General features: G+C 47.9%; 1 protein-coding gene across 1 annotated transcript in view; it reads left to right on the top strand.

Annotated features, from left to right (window-relative positions):
* pla2g3 (phospholipase A2 group III) overlaps positions 1-27,058 on the top strand; it is a 67,590-nt gene that overhangs the window by 18,609 nt on the left and 21,923 nt on the right. The window contains 4 exon segments of the mRNA XM_038819832.1: positions 14,904-15,036; positions 17,074-17,129; positions 17,132-17,207; positions 18,760-19,580. Coding sequence (XP_038675760.1) covers positions 14,904-15,036; positions 17,074-17,129; positions 17,132-17,207; positions 18,760-19,580 — 1,086 coding nt within the window.

Here is a 27,058-nt window from a genome sequence, read left to right as displayed (position 1 = left end):
TCAGGTCGGGGCTGGGACCACAACTTTTCACAATATACATTAATGATCTGGAAGAAGGAACTGAAGGCACTGTTGCTATGTTTGCAGATGATACAAAGATATGCAGAGGGACAGATAGTACTGAGGAAGCGAGGGAGCTGCAGAAGGACTTGGACAGGCTAGGAGAGTGGGCAAAGAAGTGGCTGATGGAATACAATGTGGAAAAGTGTGAGGTTATGCCTTTGGTGGAAGAATAGAGATATAAGGTGCGATTCTCCAGAACAATTTACAAGTATGGTAGCGAGCAGGAATTGCTGTGAGCTTCCCGGTGCTCGGCCCAGCAATTCAACATTAATTGGTCCACTTAATGAGGCCTCACGGGCTTCTTGCCACAAATAATGCATCTCCAGCTTATTTGCCAGGACCGTGATCGCCAGCCCTTCCCGCTTACAAGGTCGAGTAGCACTTAGGCTGCACTTGCTCAGTCAACACCAGTCAGATCGCAATAATGGCACCAGAGGAGACCAGTCCCCGAAGGGACGCTGACCTTGGGAGGGTCCTGGACGCGGTGGAGACCAGGAGGGATGTCTTGTTCCCCTGGGTGTCCCAGAGGGTGAGCCACAAGGCAGCCAGTGCTGCCTGGGATGAGGTGGTGGCAGCAGTCAGCTCCAACAATATGGCCAGGGGTATTGGCCAGCAGTACAGGAAGAAGGTCAATGACCTACACAGGGCAGCACAAGTCAGCAGAAACCAACGCCTGCCAACCCCTCCCCCCCAAGGGAGCATCTGCCACCCAACTCTCCAAGTGAGCCCCAGCCATTCCTCCCCCTTCCCCTACAATCCCACCTTCACACGCCCTCTCCCACCACTGAACCACGCGTGTGGCTAATGATGCTCTCCCTGTGTCTCCTCAGGAAAAGCTCTCCCATTGGGAGAGGGCCCAGACTGATGGTGGTGCGCCAGACATAAGAATCCTCGGCTCCTTCGAGGAGCAGGCCCTGGCGGTGGCTGGTGCCGAGAACAGATTGGTCACCCACACGGAGGCTGACGGATGCCGTGGGGGTGAGGAACCATCAGGCTCCACCCGGGGCCCTGTCAACCATGAGTTGCTATTGCCTTACTGACTGACCCGTCCCTCCCACTGACCACATGACCGTTCTTCTGCAGGTCCTCCAGCCGACGGTGCCGGTCCATCCCGGGAATCCTGACTCCCAGGAGAACACCTCGATCACGGCAAAGCTGTCATCCCCACCCTCTGCCAATGCAGATACACACACCTCGGTGGGAAATGTTAGTGGACAGGCTTTTGGGGTACAATCTGGTGAGCACCACACTGCTGCTGATGTACATCAGGTGGAGGCAGGAACCCCCAGGCATGACAGCAGTCGGAGGTCTGCTGGATGCCAGGACCAGCTGGGTCCCAACCTGATACTGAGCCTCTGGCACAGAGTTACCCAGAACTGATGCGATTAGGAGTGTCTGGGATGTTCAGAGGGAGAGTCAGCTTCACTCCAGCAGATCCACAGCCGATTGGAGGAGTTCCAGAGGCTACGGGCACAGGAGCTGTCGCTGGCAATAAGTGACCCCGAGGTCAACACTGCTAGGGTGGCGACTGCAGTGGAGAGCCTGGTCACTCATGCTATTTTTTTTTCAGGAACCCCACAGTGCCCCACAGTCCGGGTGGGTGTGGGGGAGAGGGGGGTGGGTGGGGGCAGAGGGGAGCTGATCTGTGGGCAGAGGGGGCTTTGGCTGGGGGCATGGTGGGGGGTGGTCCAGGGGTGGCAAGCCCAGCCAAAGGGGCACTATTTGGCAGGCTGCAAATCGGAGAATCTAGCCCTTATTCAGAGAAACGGAGAATCCAGCCAAACGGAGAATCCAGCCCTTAGTCAGAGAAACGGAGAATCCAGCCAAACGGAGAATTCAGCCCTTAGTCAGAGAAACGGAGAATCCAGCCAAACGGAGAATTCAGCCCTTAGTCAGAGAAACGGAGAATCCAGCCAAACGGAGAATCCAGCCCTTAGTCAGAGAAACGGAGAATCCAGCCAAACGGAGAATCCAGCCCTTATTCAGAGAAACGGAGAATCCAGCCCATTGAATCCGATCTAGATCTCAACATCTCAGTTGAAGAACGTGAGTTAAATGAGACTGCCCCTGATGTCAGACATTACCCTGCATGTGAGATACTGGATTCTCCGATTCTGAGACTAAGTGCTCTGATGTATAGACATGTTGTATAGACATCTGCTCCATACAACGTGGTGCCGGCCGCTCCTAGAGTACGCCGTTTTGGAGGGGGAGGAGCATCGCAAAAGCGGCACCGCCCCCCAATTTCAGCGCCAACGTGGATTCTCCGGTTGCTCACCGAATGCGATTCTGGCGTTGGAGACCAGCGAATCCAGCCCAAGGTGTCCATCACACTTAACTGATTATGCTGTAAAGTGAACTATTTTCAGTTGGTGAAAAAAGTCTTTCAACTCTTTGTACTGACTGAGTGTTAAATCAATCGGAAATTTAGAATACCTAATGGTGCTACCGGTAAAGTTAAATATTCACGTTATGTTTAAGTTCATTATTTACATGTTTGGAAGCAAACAATTGAAACACACTAGCCCTCTTATTTATTAAGGGAAGGGGTGGTGTGTATTGAGAATTGCATTGAGCACTTTGTCCACTGTTCGGCTGCCATGCACAGATAACAGCAGTTGGAAATGGGAATACAGGAATCCGTATTTCAACAGTATATGTGATTCTGATTTGGATTTTGTTTTGCTGAATCTTAGTGCTTTTCCCAAGAACTTCACAACAACCAACCACCCAGCTGTTATACTCAAAGATACACACACTCACATTCCTCCTGCACACAATTGTGATCAGGAGACAAGGTACATTTTACCCTTCCACATTGAACATTGAGACCAACCATTGTGCTCCCACTGTGATCTAAGCAGAGAACACTAGTCTAGGTCAAGCATTAAGTCCGGGGCTTGCTCTGTATTCCATAGCAGGCTGTGAATTCAACCTTTGAGGGAGCTGGACAATTTTACTTTTTTCTCACCTTTTTTTTCACTGCTGACTTTGGCCAGGGCAGACTTTAGATTTGTACTTTAGATTTGTATTTTATAGAATCCCTACAGTACAGAAGGAGGCCATTCAGCCCATCGAGTCTGCACCGATCCTCCGAAATACACAGGCCCAATCCCCAATCCTGTCCTCGTAATCCCACCTAACCGTTGGACATTTAGGGACAAGTTAGCATGGCCAATCCACCTAATCTGCACATTTATGGACTATGGGAGGAAACTCGAGTACAGACATGGGGCAAACTGCACACAGTCACCCGAGCTCGGAATTGAACCCGGGTCCCTGGCGCTGTGAGGCAGCAGTGCTTAAATCGCAATGCATTAAGCAATGAGAGTGGCAGTTCTTCAGCATATCTTGACCTTTGTCAGCCATCTCCTTACTGGCTGCAATGCCCAATCCATTTGACCAAGCATACATCCATCTACCTCTAGATCAGGGTCTTCTGTTATGTCTGTGCTCCTCATCGCTTTTCACTGGCCACTGATCGAAAATGCGTAACCGGGGATGCTGAATAAAATCAAGAAACCCCCTGTGTCCAGCGGCCTGTCAGCAATCACGGTCCAGGCCCACTTGTGAAGAATGGTTTCTTAGTGAGATTGTCGAGCGTGTTTGGCACCTGTAAATGATAATCCAACAATGGCTCCAATGTCCACTTCCATAGATGGCGCCAGATCGAGGCGACTCTCTGTGAGCTCTCCCCAACAGATCCACTTTTTCCTTAACTTATACTCGTTCTAATCTTTTAAAAATTAATTCTGAAGCTCTTGTATTTTCTTGAATTTTGGTTGATTCCCTTTTCTTCCCATGTACTGAATGATCTGCTCGCAGAAAAATACATTTCACTGTACCTCGGTACACGTGACAATAAACAAATCCAATCCAATCCAATGTCCTTGGGCAGGAGAAAGAAAATTTGCGTACAGGAATCCCAGGCATCCTCTGAATTGTTGGTTTAGACATTATATTACTCACTTCAGGCATAATTTGGTGTTATCAGGTTACCAGCGAGAAGATGTTTGAGCTTGTGTTTGTGCAGCGAGTGAGATTCTGCTCCTGCTTCATTTTAAAGGAGGCAGTGAGACTGAAGTAATCTCTCATTAACTTTCATTATTGTGCTTCTGTGGCTGGTTCCCGAATAAATTGTTTCTTCCACAGTGGGGAATTCTAACCCTCCTGGCAGGAGACTGAGAGATCAGATCAGGAAAGCGTATTGCATATGGCCTGACTTTATTTTCTGTTGATTACATGTAATATAATAGTTATAAATGAGAGCTGTAGATACTAAGCACGACCCTGCATAGTCACATTTTGAAAATACAGGCGTTGAGGAGGCGCACAGATTCTTAGACTGGACATTTTTATCATTCAGTTTTGTGGCATTAAGAACAAAACGTTTTTCTTGCAAAAATATAGTTTATTCATAAAATATCTGAATTTACAGTACAAAGCATTGCAAAATAACAGAGTGCACTGATATTCCGATTATCCACAGACTGATCAAGCAGGAACGTGAGGTGCTTCAATACAATTGTGATACATGCAATATTGACTGTGTACATCCTGTGAGTCATGCAGCCCGAGGGGTTCTATACAATTCCCAGTCCATCAGATCACTCCGGCTGAAAGGTCTTAGACAGCGACCTTTCCCAATTGCGCCTCTGTGGCGGCTCCCCAAGCTTTGGTGCATCTCTTTGGAATGTGCCAATCTGCAACACTCAATCAGGGACAACTCTTTGCACAATTTTCGGGCGGACATAGGTCTTCTTTCATCGAGTTGATGATCCTCCAGCCGCAGTTGATGTTTGTCTCGGTGTGCGTCCCTGGGAACAGCCCATAGAGTCCTGCTCGGGATGAACCTCGACAGAAACCACACCATCTCTCTCCAGACCTTCTTTGCAAAGGCACATTCCACAAGGAGGTGGACAATGGTCTCCTCTCCACCAAAGCCACCTTGAAGGCAACGTGTAGACTAGAGGGAGTGAGATTTCAGGTGTGTAGGAAGAATCTGACAGGGAGGGCCTTTCTCACCATCAACCAACCTGGTCAAAGGCACATTTACACTTTTGGGGGCCCCACGCTCTCCCTCTTTGCAGGGGCCCCATGTCACGCCATGCCCCTGGAGATATGGTGGCCTACCCACAATGATGTTGATTCACACCCCCAATGATGTTAGGCTGACCTGAATAACGTTGATGCCCTCTTAACCCCGCCACCCTCTGCCCATGCAGTGAAAGCAAAGAAACCAGTTGCTACCCAGCCCAGCCGTCTCACCCTCACATCTACCGGAGTGGCCTGTGGCTCGAGTTGAGTCTCCCTGCTCACGTTGGCTGCTGCCCTCTGATTCCCGAAAAACATCGCCAGCACTTGTCTGGCATCCATTGCACCCCCTGACTGCTGCTTTGCTCACCTCTCGGCTCTCGCTCGGCTGGCTGGGCCTCACGCCTCTATCCTCAACAACCACATGTGCTCCTGGCTGGCTTCCTGGCCTGATGGCCTCTGTTCTTTTTGGTTGGTTGCCCACCTGAGCCCGTGCCTGGAGATTGGGAATCGCCCCGCTGCTCTCCTTGACAGCCGTTGGCCAGCACCTCCTCCTCGCCTCACTGAAGGCCTCACAGGATCGCAGCCCAATGTTAAACCAATGACCTCACTTTTTGCCTCAGGTTGCCCTCCAGACCAAATGGCAGAAACCTGGCTGATACTTTGCACATTTACTCAATGAAAGCTGAGAAACTTCACACCAATTCAGGAGATCCGTGTCTAACCTGCTCCAAGTCTCCACCACCTCTCAACGTCTGGCAAACTGTTTTCCCGCTCTAAAGGGGAGTCCACCAATCAGAGCCTGATGTTGTTCTGTATGGCTTGCTGATAGGCCCATTCATCAGCCTATCGGCAAATTTAGAGCTACCAAAGCTCTGAATAGTATTCCCACCACAACAGCCACCTCTCCCTATCGGGACCCCTTATTGGCCGGGGCCCCGTGCTGCAATGTTTCATTGAAAATCCGCCTCTGATCCTTTTGCTTGTTTGGAAGTTCTGGTGATTGGGCATTTTGAAAATGACTTTGACAGTCTGCTCAGGAAACCATCCGACAGGATCCAGCATCTCCTTTTCCCACATTAAGAACAGAACATCTCACCACACAGATTGTACTCAGTTGACTCGTGTTGTGAAATCACATAATTACTGGAAAAAGGAGTGAAGTTAGTTCCTCTTCACAGTAAATATAGTTTGCTGAAGCAGAACCTTATTTTGGATCTAATTACAGCAAATGGTAATGGTTTTGCTTGGAACACACTCAAGAATTACAATGAATAGCATAAATGCTGGAAACAAGAAATAGAAATTTAAAATGATGACAATATCACACAATAGATTGCTGATCAGCAATGCGTTTCTTTTGACATGCAGAAAGTATGAGGTCAAGATATTTCCCTTCTATTAACGCATCCAGTCCAAATAAGATGCTCTGCTTTCTGTTCCGCTCTTTTGCGGATATTGCTAACTGCAAGGGGGCAACAGAAAGCTACTAAAAAAGCTATAAAGAAGAGTAAGATAGATTATGAGAGTAAACTTGCTCAGAATATAAAAATAACAGTAAAAGTTTCTACAAATATATAAAACAAAAAAGAGTGGCTAAGCTAAATATTGGTCCTTTAGAGGATGAGAAGGGAGATTTAATAATGGGAGATGAGGAAATGGCTGAGGAACTGAACAGGTTTTTTGGGTCGGTCTTCACAGTGGAAGACACAAATAACATGCCAGTGACTGATAGAAATGAGGCTATGACAGGTGAGGACCGTGAGATGAATGTTATCACTAAGGAGGTAGTGATGGGCAAGCTAATGGGGCTAAAGGTAGACAAGTCTCCTGGCCCTGATGGAATACATCCCAGAGTGCTAAAAGAGATGGCTAGGGAAATTGCAAATGCACTAGTGATAATTTACCAAAATTCACTAGACTCTGGGGTGGTCCCGGCGGATTGGAAATTAGCAAATGTGACACCACTGTTTAAAAAAGGAGGTAGGCAGAAAGCGGGTAATTATAACCAGCGAGCTTAACTTCGGTAGTAGGGAAGATGCTGGAATCTATCATCAAAGACGAAATAGCGAGGCATCTGCAATGCGTTTCCAATGAATTCTTTTGACATGCAGAAAGTATGAGGTCAAGATATTCCCTTCTATTAACACATCCAGTCCAAATAAGATGCTCTGCTTTCTGTTCCACTCTTTTGCGGATATTGCTAACTGAATCTTGAGTGTCGTCGATTCAACTGTGATTAGACTGCAAAGCTGTTCGGGCGCACAGAGGGAGAATTCAGAATGTCCAATTCACATAACAAGCACATCTTTTGGGGACTTGTGGGAGGAAACCGGAGCTCCCGGATGAAGCCCCTGCAGACACAGGGAGAACGTGCAGACTCCACACAGACAGTGACCCAAGGCAGGAATCGAACCCGGATCCCTGGTCCTGTGAAGCAACAGTGCTAACCACTGTGCTACCGTGTTGCCCAAGCTATTCCACAACAAGTTGCTGTATTCCACCACAAACTGTATCCCCATGGCTAGCTAATCCCTCACTCCTTCATCACCATCAAACCAACCCCAGTTCATTGAGCAGAGTAGAAAAGTATCCATTGAAGTCAAAATTACAAATCAGGGGCGGGATTCTCCCCTACCCGGCGTGACGGAGGGTCCCGGCGTAGGGGAGTGGCGCCAACCACTCAGGGGTCGGGCCTCCCCAAAGGTAGGGAATTCTCCCCACCTTTGGGGGCCAGCCCCGCGCCGGAGCGGTTGGCACCAGAAGACTGGCGCAAACAACCGACGCCCCCGGCAGTGGGGCTGGCCGAAAGGCTTTCGCCGGTCGGCGCATGCGTCAGCAGTGACGTCATGCGCGATGTGGGTTTCTCTTCCGCTTCCGCCATGGCGGAGGCCGTGGCAGCCGCGGAGGAGAAATAGTGCAGCCAGGGCAATGGCCCAGAGTCTGAGCGGGGGGGGCCCCGATCGCGGGCCAGGCCACCGTGGGGGCACCCCCCCCCGGGGTTCGGTTGCCCCCCCCCGCCCCCCCCCCCCCCCCCCCCCCCCCCAGAACCCCGGGGCCCGCTCGCGCCGCTGATCCCACCATTCCAGAGGTGGTTCAAACCTCGGCAGCGGGAGAGGCCTCCCAGCGGCGGGACTTCGGCCCATCCGGGCCGGAGAATCGCCGCAGGGGCCTCTCCGATCGGAGTGGCGAGATTCCCGCCACTGCCACTTCCCGGGTGGCGGAGAATCTCTGCCACGGCGGGGGTGGGATTTTCGGCAGCCCCAGGCGATTCTCCGACCCCGCTGGGGGTTGGAGAATTTCGCCCCTGGAGAGATGTGAGATCGGCTGTCAAACTGTTATTGCCCATTTAAGTATGTTGCACAAATCATGGCGAGTGATACTGAAGCATGCAGACCTGGGGGATCCCTGCTCTGCATTGAGTTAGCTAATCTCAACTGGGGTAGCAATTGAGGCCGTCAAGATGGGCCTCAGCATTCCTGAGAATGGAAAGGGAAAAATAAGCCAGGTTTCCCATTCTGATTATCAGCATTGATAGCCACTATCCCACAGGAAGAATGCAAGTGTCTGGATGCCAGCTGGTGGTGGGATCAGGTTCAAATCTGAAAACCCTCTGAAAAGCTCTTACATAACAAAAAGACTCCTAAACCGGATATGTTGTCAGTGTAAACCAATAAGTGGTGGACGTGCATGGCAGGTCAGTGTGTACTCTGACTGACGCACACTGTGCTGCACTCCAGTATGTTCCCACTTTCCAACATATAGATTTCTTTTTGTAATTATTGGAGTGTGCTGCAATCAAAATGTGCAGTTGCTGGAAGTAGGGTCAGAGTCGGTCAGTGTCACATAGGTTCCTGTTTGTTTTTGATAAAGTTGCTTATTGTCCCACTTATTGGCTTAGGTTCTCGGTGCAGAGCTGCAAGTCATGGCAAATGGTGAAAACATTGTGATGCCATTAAGCTAATCAGTACTCTGCTCTCCACTGTTCTCTCACCATTTTAGTGGCTCCTCTTTAAAAGGAAACTGTTTCTGAGATTTACAGTATTATTATGTGAAGTGCCTGTGCACTTTGGCCTGTTCTTGCCTTCGGGTTGTAGTTTAGAACTTTTAGTCAGAGGCAGGTTTGGAGTATTTTGTGTGAACCCTCCCAGGGGCTGGTTTAGCTCACCAGGCTAAATCGCTGGCTTTTAAAGCAGACCAAGCAGGCCAGCAGCACGGTTCGATTCCCGTACCAGCCTCCCCGGACAGGCGCCGGAATGTGGCAACTAGGGGCTTTTCACAGTAACTTCATCGAAGCCTACTCGTGACAATAAGCGATTTTCATTTCATTTCAGTTATGTTGTTAAGATCATGGATGTGGAATTGGCTGGCAACCCAACATAAAATTATTACATCCATTGAGCACGTGAGAACCAGGACTGAGAGATATCAGAGAGGCAACTGTGGCCATATCGATCGCTCCTTTTAAAATATTTAGTGCTATTTGGTCATTTTCTTTTTGTTTACTCAAGGGATGTGGGCATCGCTGGCTAAGCCAGCATTTATTGCCCATCCCTGATTACCCCTTGAGACGGTGGTGGTGAGTTGCCTTCTTGAACCGCTGAAGTCCATGTGGTGTAGGTACGCCCACAGTGCTGTTAGGGAGAGAGTTCCAGGATTTTGACCCAGTGACAGTGAAGGAATGCCAATGTATTTCCAAGTCAGGTTGGTGAGTGGAGAGGAATATTAATAATAAAAAATAATAAAAATTGGGAATTTGGAGGTGGTGGTGTTCCCATGGTATCTGCTGCTCTTGTCCTTCTAGATGGTAGTGGTCATGGGTTTGGAAGGTGCTGCCTAAGGAACCTTGGTGAGTTACTGCAGTGCATCTTGTAGATGGTACACACGGCTGCCACTGTTCGTTGGTGGTGGAGAAAGTGAGTCTTTGTGGAAGGGATTCCAAATAAGCGGGCTGCTTTGTCCTGGATGGTGTCCACCTTCTTAAGTGTTTTTGCTGTTACGCTCACCCAGGCAAGGAGAGAGTATTCTACTACACTCCTGACTTGTGCCTTGTAAGTATTGGAGGGACTTTGGGGAGTCAGAAAATGAGTTACTTGCATGGTAGGATTTTCAGCCTCTGACTTGTTCTTATAGCCACAGTATTGATGTGGCTAGTTCAGTTTCTGGTCAATGGTAACTGCCAGGATGTTTACTGTGGGGGATTCAGTAATGCCATTGATTGTTAAGGGGCAATTGTTAGATTCTCTCTTGTCGGAGATGGTCATTGACTGACACTTTTGTGGCGCGAATGTAAGTTGCCACTTGGCAGCCAGAGCAACTGTGCAGGGCCCGGAGCACAAGGCAGTGGGAGCAGCGGCCAATGGGGTTCCGCATTGTAACCACCCCACACCATTGGGAAACCAGTGGGTGTGGGTGCGCTGGCAGCAGAGCAGAGGACCCCGCCAACAGAGAATTCTGCTTACAATGTTTTGGCCTTAACTGCTTTTTGTAGTAGTGAATTCCACAACCTCACAATTCTCTCGGTGAAGAAATTTCTCCTCATCTCTGTCCTAAATGGGCTACCCCGTCTCCTCAGACTGTGTCTCCTGGTTCTGGAACCCCCACCATCAGGAACATCCTATCTGTATCTACCCTGACTGGTCCTGCTGGAATTTTATAGGTTTCTATGACATTCCCCCCTCATTCTTCTAAACTTCAGCGTTTCTAATCCTAACCGACTCAATCTCCTCTCACAGGTCAATCCTGACATTCCAGGAATCTGTCTGGTAAACCTTCTCTGCATTTATTCTGTACCAAGAATATCCTTCCTCAGAAAAGCAGAACAAAACTGCACACAGTATAGATTATTTGTATTCCCTGATGGCAGCTTTACAGGAATGTACAGCACAGAAACAGGCATTTAACCCACCTCATCTATATTGGTGTTAATGTTCCACACAACCCCCCTCCCACCCTTCTTGATCACACTATCAGGGTAACCTCCAGCTTCTTTCTTCCTCATGTTGTTTATCAACTTCCTTCACAGTATCTATTATAGATATCATAGAATTTACAGTGCAGAAGGAGGCCATTTGGCCCATCGAGTCTGCACCGGCTCTTGGAAAGAGCACCCTACCCAAGGTCAACACCTCCACCTTATCCCCATAACCCAGTAACCTCACCCAACACTAAGGGCAATTTTGGACACTAAGGGCAATTTATCATGGCCTAACCTACACATCTTTGGACTGTGGTAGGAAACCGGAGCACCCGGAGGAAACCCACGCACACACGGGGATGTGCAGACTCCACACAGACAGTGGACCAAGCCGGAATCGAACCTGGGACCCTGGAGCTGTGAAGCGATTGTGCTATCCACAAGGCTACCGTGCTGCCCTATACTAGAACCATAGAATGGTTATCGCACAGAAAGAGTTCATTCAGCACAATGTCTTTGTGTTAGTTCTCGCCAACAACAACTCAGATAGTCCCGCTCCTTGACCATTTCCCTGAAGCCCCAAAAATATTTTCTCCAGTCCTCTTTTGAAAACTGCAATCGATTCTCTCCACCAAACGCTCAGGCAGTGCTTTCCTGATCCAAAAGTAAGTTTTTCCTCATGTCGCTCCGGGTTAATCACCTTGGGGTTTTCAACTTTCTGTCTATAGGAACAATTTCTCTCCATTTACCCTTTAATAACGGTATTACAATTGAACAACAATGAGGGAGGAGCTGGCCAGAGTTGATTGGAGAAGGAGCCTAGCAGGGAAGACAGTGGAACAGCAATGGCAGGATTTTTGGGGGTTATTCAGGAGGCATAACAGAAATTCATCCCAAGGAGGAGGAAAGATGCTAAGGGGAGGATGAGGCATCCTTGGCTGACAAGGGAAGTCAAGGACAGCATAAAAACATAAGAAACAGCATACGATGTGGCGAGGATTAGTGGGAAGCCAAAGGATTGGGAAGCCTTTAAAAGCAAGCAGAGGACAACTAAAAAAGCAACAAGGGTGGGGAGAGAACATGGAACATGTGTGCCAGCCATCTATTAATATAAAAGAAGATAGCAAGAGTTTTGTTCAATATATAAAAGGTAAGAGAGAGGCAAGAATGGACATTGGACCACTGGAAAACGTGGCTGGAGAAGTAGCAATGGGGAACAAAGAAATGGCAGAGGAACTGAATAATTACTTTGCATCAGTCTTCATGGGTGGAAGACAGCAGTTGGATGCCAGAGCTCCAGGGGAATCGGGGGCAGGGGCGAGTGCAGTGACCATTACTAAGGAGAAGGTTCTGGGGAAACTGAAAGGTGGGAAGGTGGATAAATCACCTGGACCGGATGGACTACAATGTGGAAAAGTGCGAGGTGAATGGAGGGATAGACTATTTTCTAAATAGGAAAAGGTTTTGGAAATCAGAACCACAAAGGGACTTAGGAGTCCCAGTTCAAGACTCTCTTAAGGTTAATTTGCAGGTTCAGTCGGCGGTTAGGAAGGCGAATGCAATGTTAGCATTCATGTCGAGAGGGCGAGAATACAAGACCAGGGATGTACTTCTGAGGCTGTATAAGGCTCTAGTCAGACCCCATTTGGAGTATTGTGAGCAGTTGTGGGCCCCGTATCTAAGGAAGGATGTGCTGGCCTTGGAAAGGGTCCAGAAGAGGTTCACAAGAATGACCCCTGGAATTAAGAGCTTATCATAGAGGCTAGGTTAATGACTCTGGATCTGTACTCATTGTAGTTTAGAAGGATGAGGGGGGGGGGACTTATTTAACCGGAGGTAGAAACCATTCATTGATTTCTTCAAGGAGGATTGAGGGGTCAGTAAGGGAGGGGGTTCTTTGGGGGGGTGGGGGGGGGGGGGGGGTAAGAAGGTGAAAATGGGGAAGGTGGGACCTGGTTTGGGGTTGGTGCCAGGGGGCTGGACGGTTGTTGTTTATTGGGTTGATGTTTTGTTCTTCTGATATTTTGTACATTTTGGTTAAAAAGCCTTGAATAAAAATATTTAAAAAAGAATTGTACCCTTTAATTTCTGTCACCTAGCTTCGTTCTTCTGGCCAAAATGAATCACTTCACACGTCTCTGCATTAAATTGAATTTGCCATGTGCCTTCCCATCCCACCAGCCTGGCTATATCCTCTTGAAGTGCATCACTATCCTCCTCAGTTCACAACGCTTCTTGCATCATCTTCAACTTCTGAAATTGTGCCCTGTACACCCAGGTCCAGGTTACAATTAAAAATAAAGAAAAGCAGTTATCGCTCCATATACCATCCCCCTGTCCAAAGTAAGTAAATTTTGTTCTCACTGGAACGACGGAGGTTGAGGGGCGACCTGATAGAGGTCCACAAAATTATGAGGGGCATAGACAGGGTGGCTAGTCAGGGACTTTTCCCAGGGTAGAGGGGTCAATTACAAGGTGGCATAAGGTTTAAGATGCGAGGGGCAAGGTTTAGAGGAGATGTACGAGGCAAGTTTTTTACACAGAGGGTAGTGGGTGCCTGGAACTCGCTGCCGGAGGAAGTGGTGGAAGCAGGGCCTGGGGCCTCACGGTAGCATGGTGGTTAGCATCAATGCTTCACAGCTCCAGGGTCCCAGGTTCGATTCCTGGCTGGGTCACTGTCTGTGTGGAGTCTGCATGTCCTCCCCGTGTGTGCGTGGGTTTCCTCCGGGTGCTCCGGTTTCCTCCCACAGTCCAAAGATGTGCGGGTTAGGTGGATTGGCCATGCTAAATTGCCCGTAGTGTAAGGTTAATGGAGGGATTGTTGGGTTACGGGTATACGGGTTACGTGGGTTTAAGTAGGGTGATCATTGCTCGGCACAACATCGAGGGCCGAAGGGCCTGTTCTGTGCTGTACTGTTCTATGTTCTATGTTCTAGGGACAGTAGTGACGTTTAAGGGGCGTCTTGACAAATACATGAATAGGATGGGAATAGAGGGATACGGACCCCGGAAGTGTAGAAGTTTTAGTCTAGACGGGCAGCATGATCGGCGCAGGGTTGGAGGGCCGAAGGGCCTGTTCCTGTAATTTTCTTTGTTCTTTTTTTTAATAGGATATAATTAAATAATTAAACAGTAATCTAATGATATTCTAGCTAATAATAATATTTATTATTGTCACAAATAGACTTACATTAACACTGCAATGAAGTTACTGTGAAACACCCCTAGTCGCCACATTCTGTCACCTGTTCGGGTACACTGAGGGAGAATTCAGAATGTCCAATTCACCTAACAGGCACGTCTTTCGGGACTTGTGGGAGGAAACCGGGGCACCCGGAGAAAACCCACACAGACACGGGGAGAACGTGCAGACTGCACACAGACAGAGTCCCAAGCCGGGAATCGAACCCGGGACCCTGGCGCTGTGAAGCAGCAGTGCTAACCAATGTGCTCCCATGCCACTATGCTGAAGACTAATGATTCAAATTACCACATGGTTTGAAATAAAATGCCGACCAGCACGGATATATTTCACTTGAAATGTATAGTTTTACTCACCCTCAGCCCCCATCATCCTGAACCTGAGAGAGAAAGTTTAAATGTAGCATTTCAACAGAGTACAGCTAACTCAGAAATGAGATTTAGGCTTTTCTTAGTCTGTTCAGTTGAGTTAACACAGTTAGCGTCGTGACAATTGTCTTCACAGATTGTGTCAACTAAACATAAAAGTTTTACCCATGGCAATGGCTCTTTAAATGTTGACAACGTTTGCACAGCAGGCCCGATGGGCCGAATGGCCTAATTTTGTTCCTGAGTATTATGGTCTGTTACTGAACTGCATATTCCTTGAGTAATTGTCTTCATTTGTAATCATTCTTTTCATGCTTAGGAGTATTTGATCGGACAGACTTATGCTGCAGAGAGCACGACCATTGTGAGCATAAAATATCTGCTTTTGAATATAACTATGGAATGAGGAACTTCAGGCTGCACACCGTGTCCCATTGTGACTGTGATTATAGGTAAGCCCAAAGCCAAGGGCTTATGACTGAAGACTCATGTTGGGACCGTATGGAAGTCCTGATGCACTGATCCCTGTGGGAAATGCCCAGAAAGTTTGAACTTTCGATGGGCAATTCTCCTGCTCCCTGGGGCCCTCCACAAATACCTCCGACTCTTCCGTTATAGTTGGAGACTTTGGACAGTTCGGATGTCATGTTAGGAAGTTGGAATTAAGTAAAAAGTAAAGAATTGGATAAAAAAGAAACTGATAGAGATTTAGCTGGACTGAGGGCTTGTGAAATGCAGTTTTGCCTGGTAGCAGGGTGAAACAGATGTTTTGTTAAGCCAAGTGGAGACCGACAGTCCAGGTACCTAGATCATAGCACACGCAGTTGCAAAGCAGAGCTCTTGCAGGAGAATTGAGCTGTTATACAGAGATGGAAAGCATTAGAAATCTGTCTGAGTCAGACCTCATACGTCTACGTTAAATTCAAAGAAAAGGTCCCAAAAGAAAGGTACCAGTGTGGTAATTGTTTGCTAGATTTGGCTCATGGTGTTCAAACCTATGGGAAATGTTAGACAGGAAAATCTGTCTAATTCCTGCGTAACCCCATCACTCATTCATACTGACCCCCTTTACCCCTCTCATTTCCAACTATCTCTCCTGACACCCAGACTACCATTGATCCCCGATTTATCCCCAACTACCCATGGCTATCTCCCTGAGTGCTTGGCAGTCCCCCCATCCATAGATTCCTCAATCCTCTAGACTATCCCTCTGACCTCTTGACTATTCCTTTGGTTACCCAACGAACACCTCGACCTGACCCGACTGCCCCTCCCCACCAAGCTACCCAACCCATCGACTACCTTACTACCTTACTCACCTACCCACCTCAGAGTTCAGAACTCTGGGTCTGTACTCGTTGGAGTTTAGAAGGATGAGGGGGATCTTCTTGAAACTTACAGGATATTGAGAGGCCTAGGTAGAATAGGCGCGGAGAGGATGTTTCCACGAGTAGGAAAATCTAGAACCTGAGGTCACAGCCTCAGACTGAAGGGACGATCATTTAAAACAGATGAGGAGGAATTTCTTCAGCCAGATGGTGGTGAATCTGTGGAACTCTTTTCTGCAGAAGGCTGTAGAGGCCAAAACATTGAATATCTTTAAGACAGAGATAGATAGTTTCTTGATTAATAAGGATATCAGGGGTTATGGCGAGAACGCAGGAGAATGGGGATGAGAAACATATGATTGAATGGAGGAGCAGACTCGGGCTGAATGGCCTAATTCTGTTCCCATGTCTTATGGTCTTCCCATCCTACCCATTCACTTATTCAGTAACGTTCATAATGGACCTTTAAATTTACCACATGCCAGCAAGTGCTGTGAAAAGGGGGCATGTCCTGTCTTCCCCTCAACTCCACTCAACTGCGATGGAGTTCCCTGAGGGACACTGTGCTCCACATTTCTGGGAAAGCCGGGATTGGAAAACCCAGCAAGAAATATGGAGAAGCATTGAGTCGGGGGAAGGTTTGAGCAGAGCATCAATCCAACAATGATTGCCGTTCTTCAGACGATCTGAGCAATGGTTGGAGTATGCTGAACTGCAATTCAAAAACTTGTAGCTAACAGGTGAGGGAAGGATGTAGGTGAGGTCAGTGCCCAGCGGCTGTGCCTGTGGGGATGTGGCAGGAATGGTTGATTCTTAGGAGGAAGCAGTGATGGGTGCCTTGATGGGCCTTTTGGAGAATACTCACAGAGACAGATGAAATGGATTTATTGAGGTGGTATTAAAGCTTCAAATGGAGGCTGGAGAACAGGAAGTCAAAGGAATAGTGATGGGTTAGAGTAGGAACTTGACGAGGTGGGGCAAAGTACAAAAGAGGATAGAAATGTAAGTTGGCTTGGCTGGATGATTGGAAGCAGAGGAGACGGGAGAGAGAGGCAAAGAAACAAGGAACAGTGGTTCAGGTAGCCTTGTTAACATCAACACTGGGAAATTCAGCATCATGCAAATTAACTCTTTGTTAACTTTATTTCCCCCTGACCTCAGGTTCAGAAAATGTCTCCTGAATGTGAACGATACTATGTCCACACTGGTTGGAATAACATTTTCAGCATCCTGCAGGTCCCCTGTTTCAATCTGGAACTCGTTGAACATTGTGCTATAAACACTTGGTGGAGACGGTGAGACTATCAATACATGTTCTTCCCTCCCTTCCCGCCCTTCCCAATCTCTTTTATTATATCCCTGGTAACTGATCACATTCCAAGTGACAATTCTTCATAGGGTAAATTTTAGAATCTGCATTTCCCAGCACAGAGCTTTGCCAATCAGGAACACATATCGGGAATTCAGCCCGTGGGTGAGTGGGCCTGTGCAGGATTTCCCCTGCATTAAAATTTAATGAGGGACCTGGTAACTCTTGTACCTAATTCCCGGTGTTTGCAAACAGCAGATAAAATTCTGAAGTGAGATTGCAAATGATCCCTCAGGCATTAATCTAGGCAACGGGTTTCAGCACCTGCCAAGAGCAACACAGTCAAGTTCAATCCAGTGTGTACCCAACAACCACACACACGCATTCGAGGAAGATGTTTGGGTGTTAAGCACAAGTGGGAAACCAAGATCTTTCCTTCTTTTTTTTCCAGGGGTATTGTGACTAAGTGTAGACCCCCTATGGAAGCCCAAAGATTCACCCAGGAGCTAAGGCACCCAATCTCATTGGCGTATCTAGGGTCAGGGTGAGATGAACCATTTTGAATAGTGCTGACGGACACTCAAGTCAATATGCCAATTGAGATACTTGCTTGAGGGGTGAGGAGATATGGCACTGGCAAGTCACTTGTGAGCTGAGATACCAGATAATGAACCTTATTAGTATGTTGGCACACGGCCCTCCTGATTTACCTGATAGTGCCAGTGTTCTTTAGAAAAGCCTAGTCCTGAACACCATGTTGGCCATGCTTGAACTTCGCATGTACCTAGCACTTGTATCTTTTTGGTATCTGGAACGTGAGCACTCAGGAGGCAGGAGCCACTGGAATTTTGGTGGTGTGCGGTGACATCCCTATCACTTTCCCATACCATTGGACTTCTCTAGGGTGGATGAAAGAGTCACCCAACCCCAACCCCAATAATAATTCACCTGCTTGACACTTCAGGGCTGAGATCCAAGAGTCCTAACTGTTCTTAATCTCCTTACCTGACTTCTTTGGATCCCCTGTTACCCTGCATTATGCTTCAAGCATCGAGCAAATTGAAGGCCATTGCGCCTCATTTCTAAGCTCAGCTAAAACAACCCCTGTTATACTCGAATGCCATTTTAATCTGATAGACAAGCTTTTGGCTGCCATCCATTTCAGAGCAAATTTGTGTTGAATTAAAGGTAGTTTTGTGTCCGGGTGGCACGGTGGTGCAGTCCTTAGCACTGCTGCCTCATGGCTCTGAGGACCCGGGTTCAATCCCGGCCCCGGGTCACTGTCCGTGTGGAGTTTGCACATTCTCCCCGTGTCTGTGTGGGACTCACCCCCACAACCCTAAGAAATGTAGGGTAGGTGGATTGGTAACGCTAAATTGCCCCTGAAAAAGAGGTGGCTTTGTGTGGAGATTAGGATCCAGGAGGAGCTGGATTAAAATCTCTTGGGTAAATTGAAGGAATAGACTGTTGATGGTGCAAGTTTCTCCTCCGCTAAGGTTTAACCGACTTGTGTTTCTGTATCTCTCTCTCTCTCTCAGCTGCAATCCCACTGAACTGGTGTCGCAGGCCATTTTACACCATCAATCCAAATATAACTACAGCCAGCCCATTTTTGAAATGGAATCCGGGCCCAAACCCACATCAGGCCCCATAGCAACCAGCAGACAGAACCAAATGGCCACCTCTCTTAATTTGTTGCCAAACTCAATCCAAAGGATGAAGAGGAAAAACAAAAAGAAATGTCAAAAGTGCAAAGGTCACCGGAGGCGAAAAACCAAAGTTCCTTCCAAAAATATCTTGAGGATGCGGGAAGGGATGATGTCCACAACGGCACACAACGAGACAGGTTTCAACCCTGCTCTTGGGCAGAATTTGATGGCAAACCCATTCCCTGTGGAACTGGGGGAGAAGGATGTTCGGAGAAAGCTGTTGCAAAGAAATGCTTCCAATGCGTTAAAAAGCCAAGTGAATGGCACCATAGCTATTAGATGGGGTGAAAATATCAGTAAAGAGCATCATCTCATCATCCTGGGAGAACCGAGCTTACCCAAGAATGTGCGCTCCACCTTATCATCAAACCAAAATGTAACTCTGCCTTTGATAAGGCGGGACAAGAGCATTGAAAAAAACAAGATGGATAGCTCCTTCTCCCTTCCCTCAAGAGAAAAATTCAACTTGAGCAGGTTTTCCAAGAACAAAGGTTTGAAATTCTTGCCAAATCCCATGGATAGAAAAGGCCTTGCATCTGCCAATCCCGAATGTGGAATTGGAAATATCAGCCGTTCTGGAATCATTGGCGCCTCCTCCAGTGTTCGTCAGTCTCCGGATCCAGCCAGGCGGCGTCGGACAAAAGATAAAGGTCCAGCTCAAACTTTACTTAAATGTTTTACTGTCGTTATTTATTGAACCAAGATGTAACTTGCTATTTGAAATATCTTAGCAGATAAAGCAGGCGAGTGGCATTGCATCAAGGAACAGAGTCAAATGGCTGGATTCTCCGGTCCACCAGTCATGGATTTCTCGGCTGTGCACCTTGGCCGGCAGCGAGGTTTTACCGTTCCCGCCACCTACCAATGGAATTTCCCATTGTGGCCACCCCATCGCAGCAGGACACCTGTGGGCGTGGATGAGCTGCTAGCACAGCAGAGAATCCCCCCGGTGGTGAATCCCGCCCAAAATGTGACGGGGATCAGAACAGCAAATGTGGTGTTAGGACGTGTGGGTTCAGTATGCCTGTTCGTTATTTTTGGGCGGCATGGTGGCACAGTGGTTAGCACTGCTGCCTCACAGCTCCAGGGACCCGGGTTCAATTCCGGCCTCAGGTGACTGTGTGGAATTTTCATGTTCTCCCCGTGTTTGCGTGGATTGCCTCCAGGTGCTCCGGTTTCCTCCCACAGGTTAGGTGGATTGGCCATGCTATATTTCCCTTAGTGTCCAGAAAGGGTAGGTGGGGTTACGGGAATAGGGTGGAGTCGTGGGCTTAGGTAGGATGCTCTTTCCAAGGGCCAGTGTAGACTCAATGGGCTGAATGGCCTCCTTCTGCATTGTAGGGATTCTATGAAAATTAAACATGCACAAATCTCAATATTTCCATTACTGTTTTAAAAATACCGATTAAATTAGCATTATTTTAATTGCACTTAGCGATATATTGAGGGGTTCACAATTTAAGGTAAATTTGAAATCAGAGAATTTATTCAAACTCTACTTTGCTCTAACTGTATTCAATTTCAAACTGACCTTTGCAAATCTAAATAATTATTCATGTTTCAAAACAATAACATGCTACTTCGAGAAATATTTTTAAAATGTGTCCATTGTTGTCACCTGTCCTGGCTGATAAACTTGTTTTGTGTCTAATTATTTTGCTCACTCAGTTAACTCTATTAGAGTGAATCAATGCTCTTCATTGTGAGTCGCAATGAAGGAATTACTGGCTGTCCCTCACAACAGCCATCCTCCTGAAATCATGCTCAAAGTTCTGCTAGGGGTTTGCAAATTCAATACCCATCTTCCTTCCACTCCAGCCTGATTCTCAAGCTCTGACTGCACATTTCCCATCTTAATATTCTTGCTTTGAAATCTACTACTCAGTTTACTTTTCTGATATTGTCATTTCTTTAAAGCCCTTCCTCTCACAAAGTTGGCTCCCAAAATTGACTTCTCCCATGATTTAACGCTCAGCGAGTAATTGGTTATAAAGTTATGCTTACTGTCTGTCCCCTTCGACTTCTTAATTCATATTTTCATGCAGAATGTCCGTGATCCTGTATACTGGGAAATGACTGCCACACTTCCTGGCTGTTAATAAGTGCCCAGCCTGAAAGTCCCTAAAGTTGCAGAGTAGAATATAAATACTGAAGGTAATACTAGAGTAAGCATTGTGGTAGTATGACTAGGGGTATTACGGTACCTGGGAGTGTGAGCTGCCATTGGTGCAGAGGGCTCGCTGCCCATTGGCCCAAGTATCGTGTCCTCTGTATTCGCATTGGTCGAGAGGAAGGTAGCTCTGCCTCCGAGGCGGGGTATAAGAACCCGTGTTCCCCAGCAGCCAGGTCATTTCTGTACTCCTGCTGCTTGGCACACTTCTTGCTGACTAAAGCCTTCGCTTCGGACTATTCCTTCGTTTCGTGTCCATTGATTGTGCATCAAGCATAGAGTGACATATTAAATCAAATCCACTAATACATGGTATTAAACCCAAATTAAACCTAAGCACTGGGCAAACATTGTCCCGAGTCCAAGAGACGGTTTGGAGGGTAGTAAAAAGGAAGAAATATTTAGGATCAACAAAAGTATAACAGAGAGACAGGCAGTGTCAAGCGTGTTAAACACAGTAACAGTTGGTGTAATGAATAACGAGTTTCAGAAAAACAAAAAATGCTGGAAATAGTCAGCGGGTTGGGCAGCATCTGCAGCAGGAAAAGCAGAGTTAATGGTGGAATTCTTCCTTTAGGAGACTATGTGTTGGCGGACGGCTCTGGCGTAGCTTTTCCCGCTGGCCAGAATGGCGGGATCCTGTGGCAGATTCTGCGCTTGGCAGCTCATTAATTATGCACAGGCACATCCCCTCCAAGTCACCTGACAGGCCGGGAGCTGATTCGGCCACCTTTGTCAGCTGGCAGGTTTGAAGGTCCCAGTGCCATGTTTAACCAGCGCAGCACACTCATCACTATCACCAACCCACCTGCCTTCAGGAGACCCACCAACATGCCAGGAGGCCCCAGAAGCAAAAGGCAAATAGCCTCAAGAAGAAGGCAGCATCTATTTTCATCGCCCAGGCCCTCGAGGAAGGGAGTCCAGGTCCACAGACATGTCCTCTACCCATGGGATGGCTCAAGAAAGCACACCAAACTCAACTCTCTAACCTGGGAGGCCATTTCCCAGGAGGTCTGCACGGTTGATACCCACCCACGATACTCCACACTGTGCAGGAAAGAGATGAATGGTTCCATCTGCTCCGCCAGGGTAAGTCCTCCCTCAGCTCCATTGACTATCAAACTCTCAGCGGGTCATCATGTACTGAAACAACTACTCTGTTCACAGATCTCACACATTCAGTCGAGGGGGACGCACATCAACACTTTCCCTCTGAACAAGACATTCACAACACCACCATCCCAACTGTCTTGTTGCTCACACTCCATTCTATCCCTTCCGGAGATGGTGCCCCACACACAGCATTCCAGCCAACCTCTACTTCATCCTCTTTGATCATATCTCCTTCTTTTGTCTCCATACAGGCCAGACTTCCACAGAACAAGCGAGAGGGAGCCTGGACTGGAGGAGGGATGGCAGAGATCCTCATCCTTGACTTCGAGGAGGCTGCAGGAGAGCTTTCTGGTGACGACAGGGGTAGCTCCTGTGGCAATGGACAGCTTGGTCCCTTCCAACAACCTCATACAGAACTCAGCTCCGGTCACCACCCAATCCTGCAATTCACACTGAGAGCTGGGAAGTGGGAATCAGCGTCAGCTCATCCAATAGAACAGTCCTCTGGTATTTGTTCGATATCAGGCTAGCTGAGCAGCACCTGGAGCCTGTCTGAGGATGAGGGGTTATCAGGAGGAACGATCAAAGTGCTCACCCACACCCTCCACCAGCGCAGAGTCACACACTGACGGAGAGTAGTTCAAAGGTTAGGCTCGGGGTCACTTTATGGAGAACACCTCTCAGACCCGTCCCTGCAGCAGCCCGAGGTCTCCGGCTCTCGGAGGGCTAATGGGGACCAGCCACCTGCTCAGTCACAGTCAGATGAGCCTCTGGAAGTGGCTGCCAGCTCAATGGTGAAATGCAAAGGCAGGCAGCGGATCATGGGGCAGAGCTTTGAGAGTATCTCAGCCGTCTAGAGAGAACAATGGAGGAGTCCGTCTGTGTTCTGTCTGATGTCATGGCTCTGACATCCGAGCACCTCAAGGCCATCATGGGAAGGTTGGCAACCACCATGGAGACCCTGGTCCAGCAGATGCTGCTGGATTTGCAGTAGCCCCTGCACTCTATAGCCTCACATTCTGGTGGCCACCATCAGGATTTAGGCCATATGGGGCCCAGGCACCTTGACCTCCCTCCAGGTACCCAATCTCCTTCAGGAGTCAGGCTAGGGTCCTCTGGTACCCACTGGAAGATGAGCATCAGTCAGACAACTCGGTGGTCTCCACACAGGACACACCACAGGGGTATCACCACTCAGAGCCTCACTGCCCAAGCCCATACCAACTTAGGTAGTGCCAGGTGCCGAGGTTGCTTCTGCCCGAATCAATCTTTATTATTGTCACAAGTAGGCTTATATTAATACTGCAATGAAGTTACTGTGAAAAGACCCTAGTTGCTACACTCCAGCGCCTGTTCGGGTACACAGAGGGAGAATCCAGAATGTCCAATTCACCTAACAGCACATCTTTCGGGACTTGTGGGAAGAAACCGGAGCACCCGGAGGAAACCGACGCAGACACGGGAAGAATGTGCAGACTCCACACAGACAGTGACCCAAGACGGGAATCGAACCTGGGACCCTGGCGCTGTGAAGCAACAGTGCTAATCACTGTGCTACCGTGCCGCCGAACTTATGAATCTGGGTCCCGCCACAGCTCAAATCTCCAGAGGACGTCGGCCAAGGTCATTCCAGGCATCGGGACGTAGTAGTGAGCAGGCTGCATTCGGCCCGGCTGTGGATGTTTGGCTGCCCCAAGACCTAGCGTCAGGGTTAGGAAAGTTCAAAAGTATTGATGTCAGCTCAGGGTCATGGGTGCTCGTTGGCTGTGAATAATTCACGCTTGTTGAAAACCATTCCATGAGTATGTGAATGGAATGGTCAGAGGAAAGCAATTTTGGATCGGATCTTTGCAATCCTCTTATTCCAAGGTTCAACCCTTCTCACGCTCACGGTATCCCTTTAAACATTAACATTCATCCCATCTCCATCTCAGAGCAATTCTTTTCCGGACCCTTGTGCGTTGTCAGGGAGAGGTGCGTAATTCTTTATTTGGACTGTATGATAGATGGGTTCTCAAACCTGAGTCCTCAAGCGACAGCAATGGCTGAAGAGGGCTCATCAGCAATGTGGCTCTCTGCACACCTGAGTTTCCTAACTTACGGAGGCCCAAACCGAGACATGCACTTTAGGATGAGAGCATTGAGCTGGTCCGCATTTCCCTCCTGGACTCACCTTGCACCCCAACCCCAGTCAAGCCTCAAATCTTTGGTGGCCGCATGAGTCCCTGTTGAGGAGTTAGACACAGGTGTGTGGCCCCAGAGTGGGGGGTGGGGGTTGTGGGGAGGGGAGCATGGAGGAGGAGACCCTGTACCCCCTCAGCTCCAGGCACCGCACTGATCCAAGTTAGTGACAGACAAGGGTCCGTGTCCAGCAGCACGGTGTGATCCATGAAGACCAGCTCGGCATGGAGATGGAGGGCAGGAAGCAGTCTGCCATGGCACAGTGGGTAGCACTATGGCAGGTGGGCTTGGTATGTTGCGCTCACATCAAAGTCTCTTGCACCTTGTGCACCCCATTCTTTATCAATCGGGTTTTAGACCGACGTAATTTCCAGCAGGTGTGATGCAAGATTGGAAATCCTGATGGGATTCCAGCGGCCTGTTTTAATGAGCGGTCATGACAGGCAAATGAATGAAAATAGCGTTCACCGCACCAGCCAGCGGGACCCACCATTAACCCACCACTGGGAGATTTGCAATGTATTTTTACACTGGTGGATATGCGACTTTTTGGCCCCCGCTAGATTATCCGCTCATGCCTACCACCAAACCCGCCACGGGGCAGGATGGGAGAATTCCACCCAATGTTTCTGCTCTGTGGTCGTGGGTCATTGTATTCACCGCAGGAAATTGAGTAAATATCCCACATCTCTTCCATAGGCTGGTGGGCTGTGTTTAATGCCCGACATTCCTCTCTCCAACCCCCTCTTATCTCTCTTTGTTGCAGCTGGTCATGTTTGAAGCGTTGGTTGGGGAAGGTCAGGGGGCTTATCAGCGCTTGACATACAGGTCGAAGGAAATGTGATCCTCCAATCATTGCAAAGGGATTGGAGTTTAAAAGTAGGGAGGTTTTGTTGCAATTATAGAGGGGGTTGGTGAGGCCTCACCTGGTGTACTGCAGATAGGTTAGGTCCCCTTACCTAAAAAAGGATATAGTAACATGGGAGGAAGTCAAAAGGAGATTCAGCAGGCTAATTCCAGCGATGAGGCAGTTGTCCTATCAAGAGAGACTAATAGTCTGGGTCTGTATTGCTTGGAGTTTAGAAGAGTGAGGGGTGACCTTATTCAAACATATAACACCCTGAAGGGGTCTGACAGGGTAGATAGTGAGATGTTTTCACTAGTGGGAGAGTCTCAAACATAGCTACAAGATAAAGGACATGCCATTTAAAACTGAGATGTGCAGACATTTCTCCTCACAGAGGGTGGTGGTGGCTGGATCATTCAAAGTATTTAAAGTGGAGGTGGATAAATGCAGACTCCGCACAGACAGTGACCCAATGCTGGAATTGAGGCAGCAGTGCTAACCACTGTGTCACTTTACATATATATATGAAATGCACACTAATGAACAACATTTTTATATTTATTTTAACTTTGTTCCTTTTGTTTAGAGCTTAAACACCTTGCATATTGAAAAACGTCCAACATGCTATTTCATGCAATTGTTCAGTTACTCTCATTAACATTTTCATATACCTTCTCTTCATTCCCAAACAGTTCTCCAAACCTGTAATGAACTCCAATTGGCTTTATTGGTTGGCCAATTGGAGTATGAGCTCCCTCAATGATAGGTCATTGAGGGAGCCCATATAATCACCTGTGTAGGCTTTGTGAGCCAGTCTTTAGTTGACTGGACTGCTAGCAGCACTGTTTGTAGCTGCTCCTGTAATATCGTTATTTGTAAATAAATATTAGTGTGGTGACGGAACTCCTGCCTCCCGTGGATTACTACAAAACCCTAACATGTCCCATTGGAATACCACAGTCTCCATTTCAGTACATAATCCTTTCTTTATCAGATACATCCTCCAACTTCCCTTGAACAGCAATATAATAGATCCACAAACCATTGATCCAAATCTCAGAATCTATAAACTAAAAATACGATTTGATTCATTCTATCACCATAGGTCCGTGGCCTTGATAATCCTTTGTGCATAACAGGAAGATAGGAACAGGAATAGACTGTCAGCCCTTCAAACCCATCCCATCATTCAGTTAGATGATGGTTGATCTGTACCTCTACTCCATTTATCCACCTTTGATTCATGTCCTTTATTAACAAGAATCTATCATCGGAACTTCAAAAGGATGTCAATCCGAGACTTGGAAGTCCCAGATTCACAGTGTCCTTTATGTGGGAACAATGCTTTCATCCCCAATTAACCTAATATTGTTTAAGATTATGTCATCTGGTTCTGGATTCTCTCACCAGAAGGAATAATTTCGACATATCTAACGTATCGAATCTACAGCGAGAGGAGAGCCGGGAGTTTCAGTGTTTAAAACAGTGAGAGGGGAGCCGGGAGTTTCAGTGTTTAAAACAGCGAGAGGAGAGCCGGGAGTTTCAGTGTTTAAAACAGAGAGAGGGGAGCCGGGAGTTTCAGTGTTTAAACCAGCGAGAGATGAGCCGGGAGTTTCAGTGTTTAAAACAGTGAGGGGGAGCCGGGAGTTGTGATGATATGATCTGCATACTCGTCTGCCATTGGGCCAGAACGTCGGCTTACCATTGGCCCTGGTCGGTCATGTGCCTCTCGACCGATTGGCCGAGAGGCTGAGTTAACCACGCCTCTATCAACGAGGTATAAATGCTCAGAAGCCTGACGATCGTTCCTTTCCACT

This window comes from Scyliorhinus canicula, chromosome 1, assembly GCF_902713615.1.
Source record: "Scyliorhinus canicula chromosome 1, sScyCan1.1, whole genome shotgun sequence".
Taxonomy (NCBI): Eukaryota; Metazoa; Chordata; class Chondrichthyes; order Carcharhiniformes; family Scyliorhinidae; genus Scyliorhinus; species Scyliorhinus canicula.
The sequence above is the reverse complement of the archived record's forward strand: the minus strand, read 5'-3'. Positions and strand labels throughout refer to the sequence as shown.